This window comes from Lingula anatina, chromosome 4, assembly GCF_051362555.1.
Source record: "Lingula anatina isolate TDL-2025a chromosome 4, LinAna3.0, whole genome shotgun sequence".
NCBI lineage: Eukaryota > Metazoa > Brachiopoda > Lingulata > Lingulida > Lingulidae > Lingula > Lingula anatina.
In genome coordinates, this window is record NC_141770.1 from 29,125,745 (window position 1) to 29,139,383 (window position 13,639).

Here is a 13,639-nt window from a genome sequence, read left to right on the forward strand (position 1 = left end):
TCAATGCAGAGAATCAGTCGAATTCCCCAAATAAATAAAATTACAAAATTACTGTAGTAACATTCAGCACAATAGCCTCCGTCCGGATCACTGCAAACCTGTTGAAAAAAAAAAAAAAAAAAAAAAAAAAAAAAAAAAAAAAAAACTTACCAAGATCTGGACAGGACTAAGAAGAAAACATGGCGCATCGCGTAGCTCTGCACCGATTTCGTCGTCCTAAATTTGGGAACATACATGTATCTAATTAATTAATCACCAACACAAAAAGTTACGGTATTCAGTTAGGGTTTAACGTACGATTTATAAACGCAAGTTCTCCAAGGACAAATAATGCTTTTTAATCATTTCAACAGATAAATATGATTTAATAATTTTATCAAAAAGAATCTTATTTAGCAGTTTCTGACCAATTTCACCACTAATCATTTTTTTTTCATCGCGCGCAACCTGGAATTTAGTGCCGGAAGTGACGGTAATTCTTTAAAAAATTAAACAAGGTTAATCATTAGTTACGGGACCATTCCTAGACCCTATCGTTCTAACTGTGGATCAATCTATTTCCGAGGGGATTCTCGCTAAATTGCAATCAACTTAAGCGACTTAGATGTCTGTCGCGCCTGCTGAAGCTGCTAGTGGGTAATTTATCGTTTAGCAGCTTTGAACAGTAGGCGTGCCAGCACCTAAGCCGCTTAAGCTGAAAACAGTTTTGTGAGAAAACCCTAGGAGACGGACCGATCCTATTAGATCGATCTAGGTATGGGAATCCAGTCTTAGGACTTTTTTATGTTCCCAAATTGTTTCAGAGTTATGGCGAGTGTCAGGAATGGAGGATCATAGGTTGGTTAGTCGGAGAAAAATACCGTTTACCTCCAAAATATTTAAGTGCTGAAAACCTTACGCTGGACAACATTATATTTAAAAACCTGAACTTATTTTGAAACAGGCTTTTTTATAGATCCTCTCTTTCATCTGTCCCTATCATCTATAAGAAAAGGTTGGTTGACATGAAACCGGACACACAGAAAAAATTACAAATGTTGCACAAATGTTGACTGTGTTTGCGACCATGGTGGTGTGTCCACCTGAATAATGACGACAATCCTGGAAGAAAATGAGGGGTTTAAAGAGAACAGGTGCTCTTAGTAAGGTCTCAGCAACAAAAAACTACACGTAGAACCTCTACAGTTTACCTGTACTTTGGGGATAGGAGGAAGTTTGAAGCCTTTTGTCTGAATGCGATATCATATCTGATATCTGAATGCTTCAACACTGACTAACGTTTTGACCAATTTATTTGAAAATAATCAATAAGAAATAAGAAATACAGGTAAAAATCCAAAGCTCATCATCATCTAACATGCCGTTAATGCTAAAACGACAATTACATATCTTATTTTAACTTCATTTTTTCCAAATGATTATAACCTACAGGTAACTATGGCATACAGTTATCGGGTATGTATGATCTGATTATATGTCACATCTGTTAATAACAATGGCAAATTGATGACAATTTTTTCTTCAGAGTTAATCTAATTATTAAATACATCCATTTATTTTATCTGTAGTGTATGTTGACAGAATAAGGTAAAATAACCATGGAATTCCTTTTAATAAGAAATACAGGTAAAAATCCAAACCTCGTGTAAAAAAACTTATGTCCTATATCATTTAACACGCCATTATAGCATCTAAATGCTAAAACTTTAATTATATATATTATATCTTATTTAAACTTCATATTTCACAAATGATTAAAACCTATAACTATGGCATACAGCTATCCAGTACATATATAATCACAGGCCCGTAGCCAGAGGGTTCGGGAGATTCGACAAAAAAAAAACTTTTCCCTTGCCATGGGAAAAGGATTCCTCTGGGAAATTGTTATCTAGGCACATGATGATAAAAGGTCCACTTTATAAGAAAAAAAAGACCTCCCCCCCCCCCTTTTGAAATTGCTATGCTACGGGCTTCAATCATATGTTACATTTGTTAATAACAGTGACGAACTGACGAAAATTTTTCTTCATTGTTAATCTTATCATTAAATACATTCATAAATTTCATTTGTAGTGCATGTTGACAGAATAGGGTTGGATAACTACAAAATTCATTTCACTGCTACACCACAACCTTTGTTCTATTGTTTAACCAGTGCTGCCGCCTGTCTGAAAGAACTACACTAGGTTTTAGTCACACGATTAAGTCGTGAGTATTGCTGAATACCAGTATGTCGTAGAGATTAAGGTTGGATTTTATATATCTAATTTTATATATCGTATCGTATTCTACTGCCACAAAGTGAAATCTGAATTGCGCGGGACCTATATACATATATACATATATATTAGATATTGTGCAACGTGACTATAGCTGTTTCGTTTCTGCTTCGTTTTTATATGTAGTCACCGAAATAAAGGAAATAAGTGTGTGGGTTATATATATATATATATATATATATATATATATATATATATAAGTTGGGGCATGATTTCTGATAAACTGTTGTTGACTGCTAGTCTAATCTTTCGGCGGACAAGTAATAGATTGTAAATCAGCTAAGATCCCCAAAACAATAATGGCCACGCTTCCCAAGAACAAGAGACGGTTTAAACAAGAAAAAAACTTCTCACACGGGTTCGGGCAAGGTCCAGCGCAGATGACGCAATCTCTCCTGCAGAAATCGCACTCGCATGCGCAGATGTCTCTACATTTGTCGAAGCACATGGAACAGTAACATCCGCGTTTTGGTGCCTTCTCATATAGGCAGCAAACGAAACAACACTGACCTAAGACAAGTTCACCCGTCTTTCTTACTGTTACCATGCGACAACAACAGCATTTGGTCTTTTTAAAATATCGTCTTTTACAACAGAGGTCGGGATCAAACCAAATCCTAGCATCCGTCTCAAGGCTTCGAAGAAATACGGAGAAAAAATCGGTGAATGCTGATGATTTTGCCAATTTCAGGACCAAGTCAGCTGCTTCGAATTTACCTGTCTGCCCGTCGCAGAAGCAATGAAATATTAACGGTAAAATTCCTTGCGGTATTTTCGAACAGAACAGCACAAATATCTCGTAGGTTGTTTTCAGCCTGTATTTGCCGAATAGCCCTCTGACGTCCAAGCTATTAGACCTGCGTTGACGTATGTCTATGACAGTTTCGTTTATGAGGTGCAAAAGTTGCAACAAGGCAAGAACGGAGGCCAGTATTGAAAGTACGAGCGACCAGACTCCTCCGCATTCAGCACTCTTCGGCTCCAAATAGGAACTCCAGTCTGCGTATAAATCCCAGGCTGTACAAGCAACAGATAGGATACGCACAATCACGTCCCAAACGATCTTCTTTTTCGTCTTAGGTTTGCTCTTCTTTTCTCTCCTTTTCTTCTCTATTTTCTGTCGCAAATATTCAGCCTCGAACCTCCGTATGTTAGCATACCATGTCTTTGTCCCAGGTCTTCCTTCTATGACCGGCTTGTCTGTTGATGGGGGTTCGGTTATGACGTCACTCTGACCGCCAATGTTTCTCATTTCAATATCTTGTTCTCTTCCATAATACCCACGGTTGTCAAATTCAAGCCCGTTATTATCCCATCCATATTCCCGGGGAACTTGCCTACGAGCTGCCTAAAACAAAAATAAATACCTGATGTAAAAAACGGAACAATTTATCATATAGCATTTTGTATACTGATACATCGGCAGAATTGTTTTTATTATGAGATTAAGCAACGTAATATCAGGGCTGTGACTGAGGGGGGGGGGGGGGGGTCCGGGGGTTCGAACGAACCGCCCTTTTCTCTGGGAAAAGATCCAAAATTTGATCTAGCTTGTATGACATTTCTCAACTTGGGCCAGATTAGGGGAGGGAGTCGTTGTCTACTTAATTACCCGAAGAAGCCGGCTTGTAAAAGTGGATGTGTTGTTGTAAAAATAAGCAAAGCCTTGGTAGCTTTCCTCGTAGTACGGTATGATTGTATTGCTATCTGATCGCTATCTGTAATGGGTGAGAATGGAAGTACTCTGCATGGTACTAAAAGACCCAGCTTGTTTTTGTGCGTTTCTTCCTGCAAAATGTTATGTAAATGAAGGTTTTCTTGCAAATTTTCTGCAAATTTGCAACAAGGTATAGTTATCCTTGCAAACTTTCTTCAGGCTTTTATGTAGATGAGCAGTTTCTTGCAAATTTGCTGCAAATTTGCAACAGTGTATAGTCTTTCTTGCAAACTTCCAGAAAACTTTTATGTAAATGAAAATAGAAGCTTTCCTGGATATTATAACTTTTAATCTTCCTGCAAATTTGCAGCAAATTTGCAACAACTGTGATTTTTCCTGCAAAAACCTGCAAACAGTTTCTTGCCAACTATTTGGTTTGCAGCAAATTTGCTGCAAATTTGTTGCAAGTTTGCTGCAAACTTTTCACTTTGCTAAGGATATTGTTTATTGCAATTATTATTTCTCATTGAAACTCAGAAAACAATAATATGACGGTACTTTTTCGTCAATAAAAAGTCACCATGCAGAAGAATCTCCCTGAGCGTATATAGCTGTTCTTTTCTAATTTAATATATATATCTATTGTGTTGGTCTGTAGTTTTTGTATCTTCATTACCCACTTTTTGAACAGCGACCGTTGGCTTCACTCGAATTTCGGCATTAGCGCAATTAAGAACTGGCATCAATGACCAAAAACTGAGGCAAACTCTTGGATAACTCGTGCTTGTTACGTTTTCAGGCTCGCAATATTTAACTATGTAGACTGGCTCATAGCTTTCATTCCGAAGTTTCAACTGTCTCATTGATTCAATTTTCTATTTTTTTATCTGATAAAAATCCAGTATTTAATTTTGAATATACAATTAACTTTTATTTATCTTATTTAGTTTTAAGATGGAATTTTGTGCCAAGCCAAAATCGAGGCTCATCAGACAAGATGATGAAAGTTCCAGCCCTTTTTCTACAACAGATTTGTACTAGTAAATCCTCATGACTGATATTATTCTTAGTCGCGATTCTGTGAAATTAAATGAAAATATCAAGTGCCTCAAGAAGACTCCATATACAACAACAGGGAGGTAACAACGACATGTCATTTTGTTGAAGCATTTCTCAACACAGCAAGGGCAACATATGCAATCATACCAGAGCCTCGATTCTGAATCTAGGATCCGGACAAAAGAGGAGAAAATGCCCCGTTGTAAACTGTTTCTATGCTAACAAAATGCGATTGCAAATCAAGATAATTAAAGTCTGTAAGATAAATAAATTCTCTAGGAGAAATAAAAATAAGTTATTGTGAACACCAGGGTAAAAAATGTCAGCAAACTCACCGGCATGTCTCTGTGCTTTGATTTAACTTATACAACCGTCTAGTCGCGGGTCCCGTGACTTCTGTATTGAAATGGAGAATCGTGAACCCTTTAATTTTGTAAGAGTTGATCCACGCATGTGCGAATTCGTGGAAATTGTATTTTAAACAAACGTACCGTTTAACGTAGCCAACAATGTAAATGTGGGCATTCTTTTTCAGATAAGAGAAATTGATTTGCTCACGTTATCAGTGCCCCGCCAATGATAAGGTTTTAAGATCGTCCACATCGTCCACTCACATAATGAAATGTGTCAAACTGTATTTGCCTTTCCACCCTACTGGTTTATAAATTATACTTAAAATATTTTGACGTTATATTGGCTAACTGTAGGAACAGGCCGAACATTTTGCACACCCTTTTTATTTTTATCTCCCGATTCATATTATTCTACAACATCCCTTTGTTCATTTTGTTCGTCTGCATATAAAAAAGGCTAATTATAATAATAATAATAATAATTTTTATTGAAACATTGCAACCAGACCCCTGCTTCAACCCGTAAGTGATGAGTGCCAAGCGGGGAAACAGCAGGTATGTTTGTAAAGGACTGGTACAGCTGTATGTCCCCGGACGGGTCTGAACCTACGTCCTCCCGCTCTGGGCAGCATACTGACCGTTTCTGGGTAGAATACTGAAACCGCTTGGCTTTCTTTATTGAGGTCAAATTTCACCCGTACCGCTGATATGGACAGTTGCTGCTCCTTTATCGTATGAAGATATCTGCGCATGTGCAAATTCTCGTAAATAATATTTGTCTCCTCCATCCCAATGTACCACAAACTTTCATTTTCCCATTCATAACAAGAAAAAGGGCAACAAGAATCTCGATTGTTCGACATTTGGCTAAACAAGGCCCCACTAACCCACTATGCTAATCATTTTAACAATAACAACAATGTAGCAAATTGTTTCGTGTATCAAATGTTATGGCCTAAGGGATAAAAAATACATCAACTATTCAATAAGAATCATCATCCTAAAATTATTATGTGACGAGTCAGGAAAAGTTATTATTTGCAAAAAAATTTGCAGATATTGTTTGTGGGGTTGAAATATTTTGAACTGAAGATTTAAGTTGAAGATTAAAGATAACTTCTAGTTTAATCGTACCGTGCTCATTAACAAAATGAATCGATCGCAAAATGGGGTCAGGCAGTCACGCCCACTTGGTATCAGTGGCAGCATGTGTCTCAAATGTGCTAATTGCGCATGTAGGTAAATAAGCTCTAGAAATTGTTGTCGCCATAAAATATCGTTTGAGTACGGTCTTTCTTTTTCAGACAAGAGAAAATGGTTTGCTCACGTTATCATTGCCCGCCAATAGCCTTTAATGATAAGGTTTTAACATCACCCATAGACATTATGGAATGTGTCAAACTGTATTTGCCTTTCCACCCTACTGGTTTATAAATTATATTTAATATCTTGGCATAGCTGGCTATAGGTATTAATTAGAAGTAAAGTTTAGAAAATGAGGCCACTACACAGGTGATCTCGTGGACTAACAGGAATGCAAATCACATATATGGCCGACCCAATCGAAAGTTTTCCGCGTAAGCCCTGTGGTTTAGCAGGTTAGAATGCCAGACGACCTCTCCGGAAGCCGCTGTAACAGCAAAACGTCGGCGTTTGTTTCTCTAATGAATTGGTGACTATGGCCGGGTTTTTTTTTTTTTTTTTTTTTTTTTTTTTTTTTTTTTTTTTTTTTGTAGAATACTGAAAACGCTTGGCTTTTTATTTCAGGTCAAATTTCACTCGTACCGCTGATATGGACAGTTGCCACTCCTTTATTGTTGTATGAAGATATCTGCGCATGTGCAAATTCGTGTTAAGAATATTTGTCTCCCCCATCCCAATGTACATCAAACTTTCATTTTCCCATTCATAACAAGAAAGAAGGCAACAAGAATCTCGATTGTTCGAGATTTGGCCAGACAGGGTCGCGTTTATTAAATAACCCCTATTCTAACAACAATAACAATGTAGCAAATTGTAGCCTGTATAAAATGGTATGGCCTTAGGGATAAAAATCATATATTAAATGTTCAAAAAGACTCATATCAACCTAAAAATTATTATGTGACGAGTCAGCAAAAGTTATTATTTACAAGCAATTTTGCACAAATTTCGTTTGTGGGGTTGACATATTTTGAACTGAAGTTGAAGATTAAAGTTGAAGATTAGAGATAACTTCTAGTTTAATCGAACCGTGCTCGTTAACAGAATGAATCGATCGCAAAAAGGAGTCAGGCAGTCACGCCCACTTGGTATCAGTGGCAGCATGTGTCGCAATTGAGACGATCCCTCTAATGGGGAATTGAGCATGTGCAAATTGCGCATGTACGTAAATATTCTCTGGAGATTGTTGTCGCCATAAAATATCGTTTGAGTACGCCAAACTTCTTTAACATTGCATCCTTTGAAACAGCGCCCTTTTTAGCGTCCGTTTCTTTCTAGGCCAAAATACTCGTGGAAAGAACATTTTAACCTTGCTGTGTGTGAATAAGGGTTAAGCCTAGTTACAGCATCATAACCCGGGCGTGATTTGTCCACGTGGAAGGCCTTTCCAGGGGAATATAATACCCCCAGTTAAAAATGAAATAAGATAATACACTGTATACATTGTTTCTGTTTACAATATTAGTTAGGTAAATGAATACTTTGACAAAAATATATCACCCAGATACACGGTGATTGTGCGTGTTCAAATGGCCCTGAAAGAAAAGGACGCTGAAAAGAACGCTTTTTCATAGGATGGAATGTCAAACAACAGTTATTGTGAACATCTGAGAAAAAAGACAGCAAACTAACCGACATGTTTCTGTGCTTTGACTGAACATAAACAACCGTCAAGTCGCAAGTGCCTTCACTTTTGTATTGATTTGGAGAATTGAGACTTCTTTATTGTTGTATAAAGGCCTCGGACACAACCGTCAGTGCTGGCTCCTACGGCCTGTTTGCGTCCAAATTTTGCGTAGAATCTCACGTGCCACCCAAGTCCTTCTTGGGCCAGCAAGCATGTGCGGAAGATGTTGGACATGTCCAAATGGTTCTACGAATAAAATGCGAACAACGATGCCGCAAACGTAACTTTCTCTACTCTCAAGGAGTTTGTGAGAAGTAAGCAAGTGAGTCGTGCGTGGTCTAAGGTCGTAAACAATGAAGGAGCAAGTGCCCTTTGCGTGTTGAGTACGACACACGCCCTCACAGCTAACGAGCAAAGTTGAAGGCACGGAGGAAGTGCTTTGCCCCCACACCAGGAGTATAAAAGACATGCTCACGATGTACGTTCGTGTCTCGACAAAAGAGAGTTTTGGCAAGGCTTTCCGTACGACCTTTAACGTACGACGTCATCACTTTGTGCGTGGTCTTTCTCAAGGACAAGTCATAAGTCATACGGCACTACGTATGATTTGGTGATTACACGTAGGTAAGAAACGTATCGAATTTAATAGATTTACGCTTATTTCTTTCAAGTTTAACATACTGCAGAGGAATATATAGGGTGTTAAGATTCCACTGAATCACTTTTAGACGCTGTCGGTAGAAATGCTCTGTGAAAACAGCTGGAAAAACAGCCAGTCAATCAGTCGTCCGTAGTAGTATCAAATTCAATTTAAGTTGATTTTTTTTTCATAAACAACAGGATCTGCGGCATCAATTGACGTAAATAATACATTCCATTCAACATCTTCCATTATTCATCTATCTAAAAAGAATCCACAAGCAGCCCCATGTTCGTGTAATCCATATATATATATATAGGCCTATAAAAAACCACATACGGAGTGAGACCTGCCAAACCCACTGCTCGCTCTCTCGCGTACGTAAAACGTATTACGTATTGAACTATACGTTACACGTCATACGGAAAGCCTTGCCAAAACTCTCTAATAATGTCGCTTGTGTCTCGTGTACAACATTTCAAAAATTTTGAAATTTGCCCAATGCAGCTTCTAATATGCCTCCATAATGCAAGGGAAAGAAGCTAAGAGATCAGAAAAGAAGGAAGGAGGAAAAAGAAAGAATGGGAGAACAAGAGGCAAAACTGACGTACGCGGTCAGTACGTCATTACAAGCGTGTGGGTCAAGTGCGAAGGAAAAGGAAATTATTTCGCCGTGCGTAGCATTCTCTTCATAAATGGTGAGAGCGTGCCACGTGCGCAGGTAGCTAGACAAACTCAAGAAACGAGTACATCGCACCTTGCAATTAACGCCCCTGCTTCTCGCGTGGACCCTGCAACTCGCAAGCCAGACTTGCGCCTTTCCATTGCAAACTTTCTTCTACCTCTACGAACTCCACGGAAACTAAATTGAGCAAAAATTTGAAAATTTTGAAAATTGTTGTACAGTCGACGTTCATTGTAAAGACACGGGCGTGCGTCGTGAGCACGCCTTTTATACACCAGACGTGGGGGTGACGCACGTGCGACGCATTCCCGGTGTGCTTTCGACTTTGTTCGTTAGTTGTGAGGGCGTGCGCCTTACTTAACACGCAAAGGGCACTTGTTCCTTTATTGCTTGCGACGTGCGTCTTGCAAAACGCGCTTCTCTCTTGCTAAAGCCTAGGTCCCAACTACGTTTTGGACGCACGGTTTTTAGGTTCCTTGCGTCCGGCTAAGACGTAGCTAGATCGCACGTAGCAGCTGTTGATTATGTCGAAAAGTTACTACGTGCTGTTTGCGTCCTCCAAAAATCGTACGATGGACGTGCTCCTCACGCACGAACTCCCACGTTTTCTCCGTTTTTTTTGGCCGTAGACCACACGTAGCAGCCCGTACGTTCGGTTGGGACCTAGCCCTAACTCTGTTCGAGGGGAGTAAGTTACGCTTGCGGCCTCGCTGTTCGCAGGCTATTCGTAGAATCTTTTGGACATGTCCAACATCTTCCGTACGTGCTTACGGGCTGTCTGCGAACTCGAAATTTCGTAAGAAGGACTTGCGTGGGACGTGAAATTCTGTGCAAATTTTGGACGCAAACAACCCGTAAGAGCCCGAACGGCCGGTTGTAACCGAGGCTTAAGTTATCTGTACATGTGCAAATTTGTGGAAAGAATATTTAACAATGCATCCTTTGAAACAGCGGCCAGTTAAAAAATGACATAAAATGGTGCACTGTATAGATTGTTTCTGTTTACCATATAAGTTAGGTAAATGAATGTTTTGACAAAAATATATACCACAGATATGTGGTGATCGTGCGTGTTCAGATGGCCCAGAAAGAAAAGGACGCTTAAAAGGACGCCGTTTCATAGGATGGAATGTCAAACAACAGTTATTGTGAACATCTTAGAAAAATATTAGCAAACTTACCGACATGTTTCTGGGCTTTGATTGACCTTAAACAACCGTCTTTTAGCAGGTGCCTTGACTTTTGTATTTATATGGAGAATTGGGACTTATTTGTCGCTGTATGAAATTATCCTTGTAAGTGCAAGTTCTTGGAAAGAACATTTCATTACCATGCTGTGTTTAAATAAGGGTTAAGGTTATCTACCTTATGTGTGAATAAGGGTTAAAGTTATCTACCTTATGAGCTACCCAAAGATTTTTCCCAGGGAATACACGCCCCCAGTTAAACAATGATATAAAACAGTGCGCTGTATACATTGTTTCTGTTTACGATATAAGTTAATGAATATTGGTAATGATAAATGAATACTTTGACAAAAATTATATACCACAGATACGCGGCGATCGTGCGTGTTCAGATGGCCCAGAAAGAAAAGGACGCTGAAAAGGACGCCGTTTCATAGGATGGAATGTCAAACAACAGTTACATTGTATTGTGAACATCTGCGAAAAATGGCAGCGAACTAGCCGACATGTTTCTGTGCTTTGATTGAACTTAAACAACCGTCCAGTCGCAGGTGCCTTGACTTTTGTACTGATATGGACAGTTGCTACTCCTTTATCGATGTATGAAGGTATCCGCGCATGTGCAAATTCGTGGAAAGAATATTTTTCTCCCCCATCCCAATGTACCACAAACTTGCATTTTCCCATTCATAACAAGAAAGAAGGCAACAAGAATCTCGATTGTTCGAGATTTGGCAAAACAAGGCCGCTTTTATTATATGAACCCACTATCCTAATCATTTTAACAATTATAACAATGTAGCAAATTGTTGTCTGTATTAAATGTCAAATATTCAGTAAGACTTATCATCCTAAAAATTATTATGTGATGAGTCAGGAAAAGTTATTATTTACAAACAATTTTTTCACAAATTTCGTTTGTCGGGTTAAAATATTTTGAACTAAAGATTTAAGTTGAAGATTAGACATAAATTCTAGTTTAATCGAACCGTGCGCGTTAAAATGAATCGATCCGAAAATGGGGTCAGGCAGTCACGCCCACTTGGTATCAGTAGCAACATGTGCCTCACTGGAAACGATCCCTCTAATGGGGCATTGAGCATATGTGCATCCTTTGAAACAGCGCCCTTTTTTGCGTCCGTTTCTTTCTAGGCCAAATTACTCGTGGAAAGAACACTTTAACCTTGCTGTGTGTGAATATGGGTTTAAGCCTAGTTACGGCATCATTATCCGGGCGTGATTTATCCACTTGAAAGGCCTTTTCCAGGGGAATATAATACCCTCAATTAAAAATGAAATAAGACAATACACTGTATACTTTGTATCTGTTTACAATATTAGTTAGGTAAATGTATACTTTGACAAAAATATATCACACAGATACACAGTGCTTGTGCGTGTTCAAATGGCCCTGAAAGAAAAGGACGCTGAAAAGAACGCTTTTTCATAGGATGGAATGTCAAACAACAGTTATTGTGAACATCTGAGAAAAAAGGCGGCAAACTAGCCGACATGTTTCTGTGCTTTGACTGAACTTATACAACCGTCCAGTCGCAAGTGCCTTGACTTTTGTATTGATTTGGACAGTTGCTACTCCTTTATCGTTGTATGAAGATATCTGCGCTTGTGCAAATTCGTGGAAGGAATATTTGTCTCCTCCATCCCAACGTGCCACAAAACTTTCATTTTCCCATTCATAGCAAGAAAGAAGGCAACAAGAATCTCGATTGTTCGAGATTTGGCAAAACAAGGCCGCTTTTATTATATGAACCCACTATACTAATCATTTTAACAATTATAACAATGTAGCAAATTGTTGTCTGTATTAAATGTCAAATATTCAGTAAGACTTATCATCCTAAAAATTATTATGTGATGAGTCAGGAAAAGTTATTATTTACAAACAATTTTTTCACAAATTTCGTTTGTCGGGTTGAAATATTTTGAACTGAAGATTTAAGTTGAATATTAGAGATAACTTCTAGTTTAATCGCACCTTGCGCGTTAACGGATGAATCGATCGCAAAATGGGGTTAGGCAGTCACGCCCACTTGGTATCAGTGGCAGCATGTGTCTCAAATGAGACGATCCCTCTAATGGGGAATTGAGCATGTGCAAATTGTGCATGTACGTAAATAAGCTCTGGAGATTCTTGTCGCCATAAAATGTCGTTTGACTACGCCAAAATTTTCTTTTACATTGCATCCTTTGAAACAGCGTCTTTTTGAGCGCCCCTTTCTTTCTGGGTCAAAATACTCCCGAAGAGAACATTTTAACCATGCTGTGTGTGAATAAGGGTTATATTAAGCCTACATGTAGTTAGAACACTATTATAGGGGCGTGGTTTACCCACGTGAAAGTCCTTTTCCAGGGGAATATACTGCCTCCAGTTAAAACAATTATATCAGACAGAGCACTGTTCACATTGTTTCTGTTTACAATATTAGTTAGATAAATGAATACTTTGGCAAAAAATATATACCATAGATACACGGTAATTGTGCGAGTTCAAATTGAAAAGAAAGAAAACGACGCTGTTTCATAAATTGGAATGTGAAACAAGTTTTTGTGAACACTTGAGCAAAGAAAAGAAAAGCAGCAAACTTACCGACATGTTTCTGGGCTTTGACTGAACTTATACAACCGTCTTGTGGCAGGTGCCTTGACTTTTGTATTGATTTGGAGAATTTCGACTTCTTTATAGTAGTACGAAGTTATCCGCGCATGTGCAAGTTTGTTTTAAACCATACTGTGTGTGAATATGGGGTTAAGGTTACCTACCTGGGAGAGCACTTTAGCAACCGTCCAGTCGCAAGTGTCTTGACTTATCTTTATCGCTGTATGGAGTTATCTTGGAAAGAATATTTCAAACCATGCTGTGTGTGTATAAGGGTTAAGGTTATCAACCTGGGAGAGCATCTTAATCTTGACATGCTACCCACGTGA

The 13,639-nt window shown here is 38.6% G+C and overlaps 1 protein-coding gene across 2 annotated transcripts; it reads right to left on the minus strand.

The window, feature by feature from the left end:
• Window positions 1-1,274: 1,274 nt before the first annotated feature.
• Window positions 1,275-13,405, minus strand: LOC106172521 (uncharacterized). Of its 2 annotated transcripts, none has more exons than XM_013553273.2 (2): window positions 13,302-13,405; window positions 1,275-3,630 (listed from the first exon to the last, which is right to left on the minus strand). In XM_013553273.2, exons 1-2 carry the CDS (start codon window positions 13,305-13,307, stop codon window positions 2,524-2,526), a joined length of 1,113 nt encoding a protein of 370 aa, XP_013408727.2. In that variant the 5' UTR covers window positions 13,308-13,405; the 3' UTR covers window positions 1,275-2,523. The 2 variants fall into 2 exon arrangements, with proteins under 2 accessions (XP_013408727.2, XP_013408728.2); XM_013553274.2 differs by lacking the exon at window positions 13,302-13,405 and adding an exon at window positions 10,688-10,771.
• Between the last annotated feature and the right edge of the window lie 234 nt (window positions 13,406-13,639).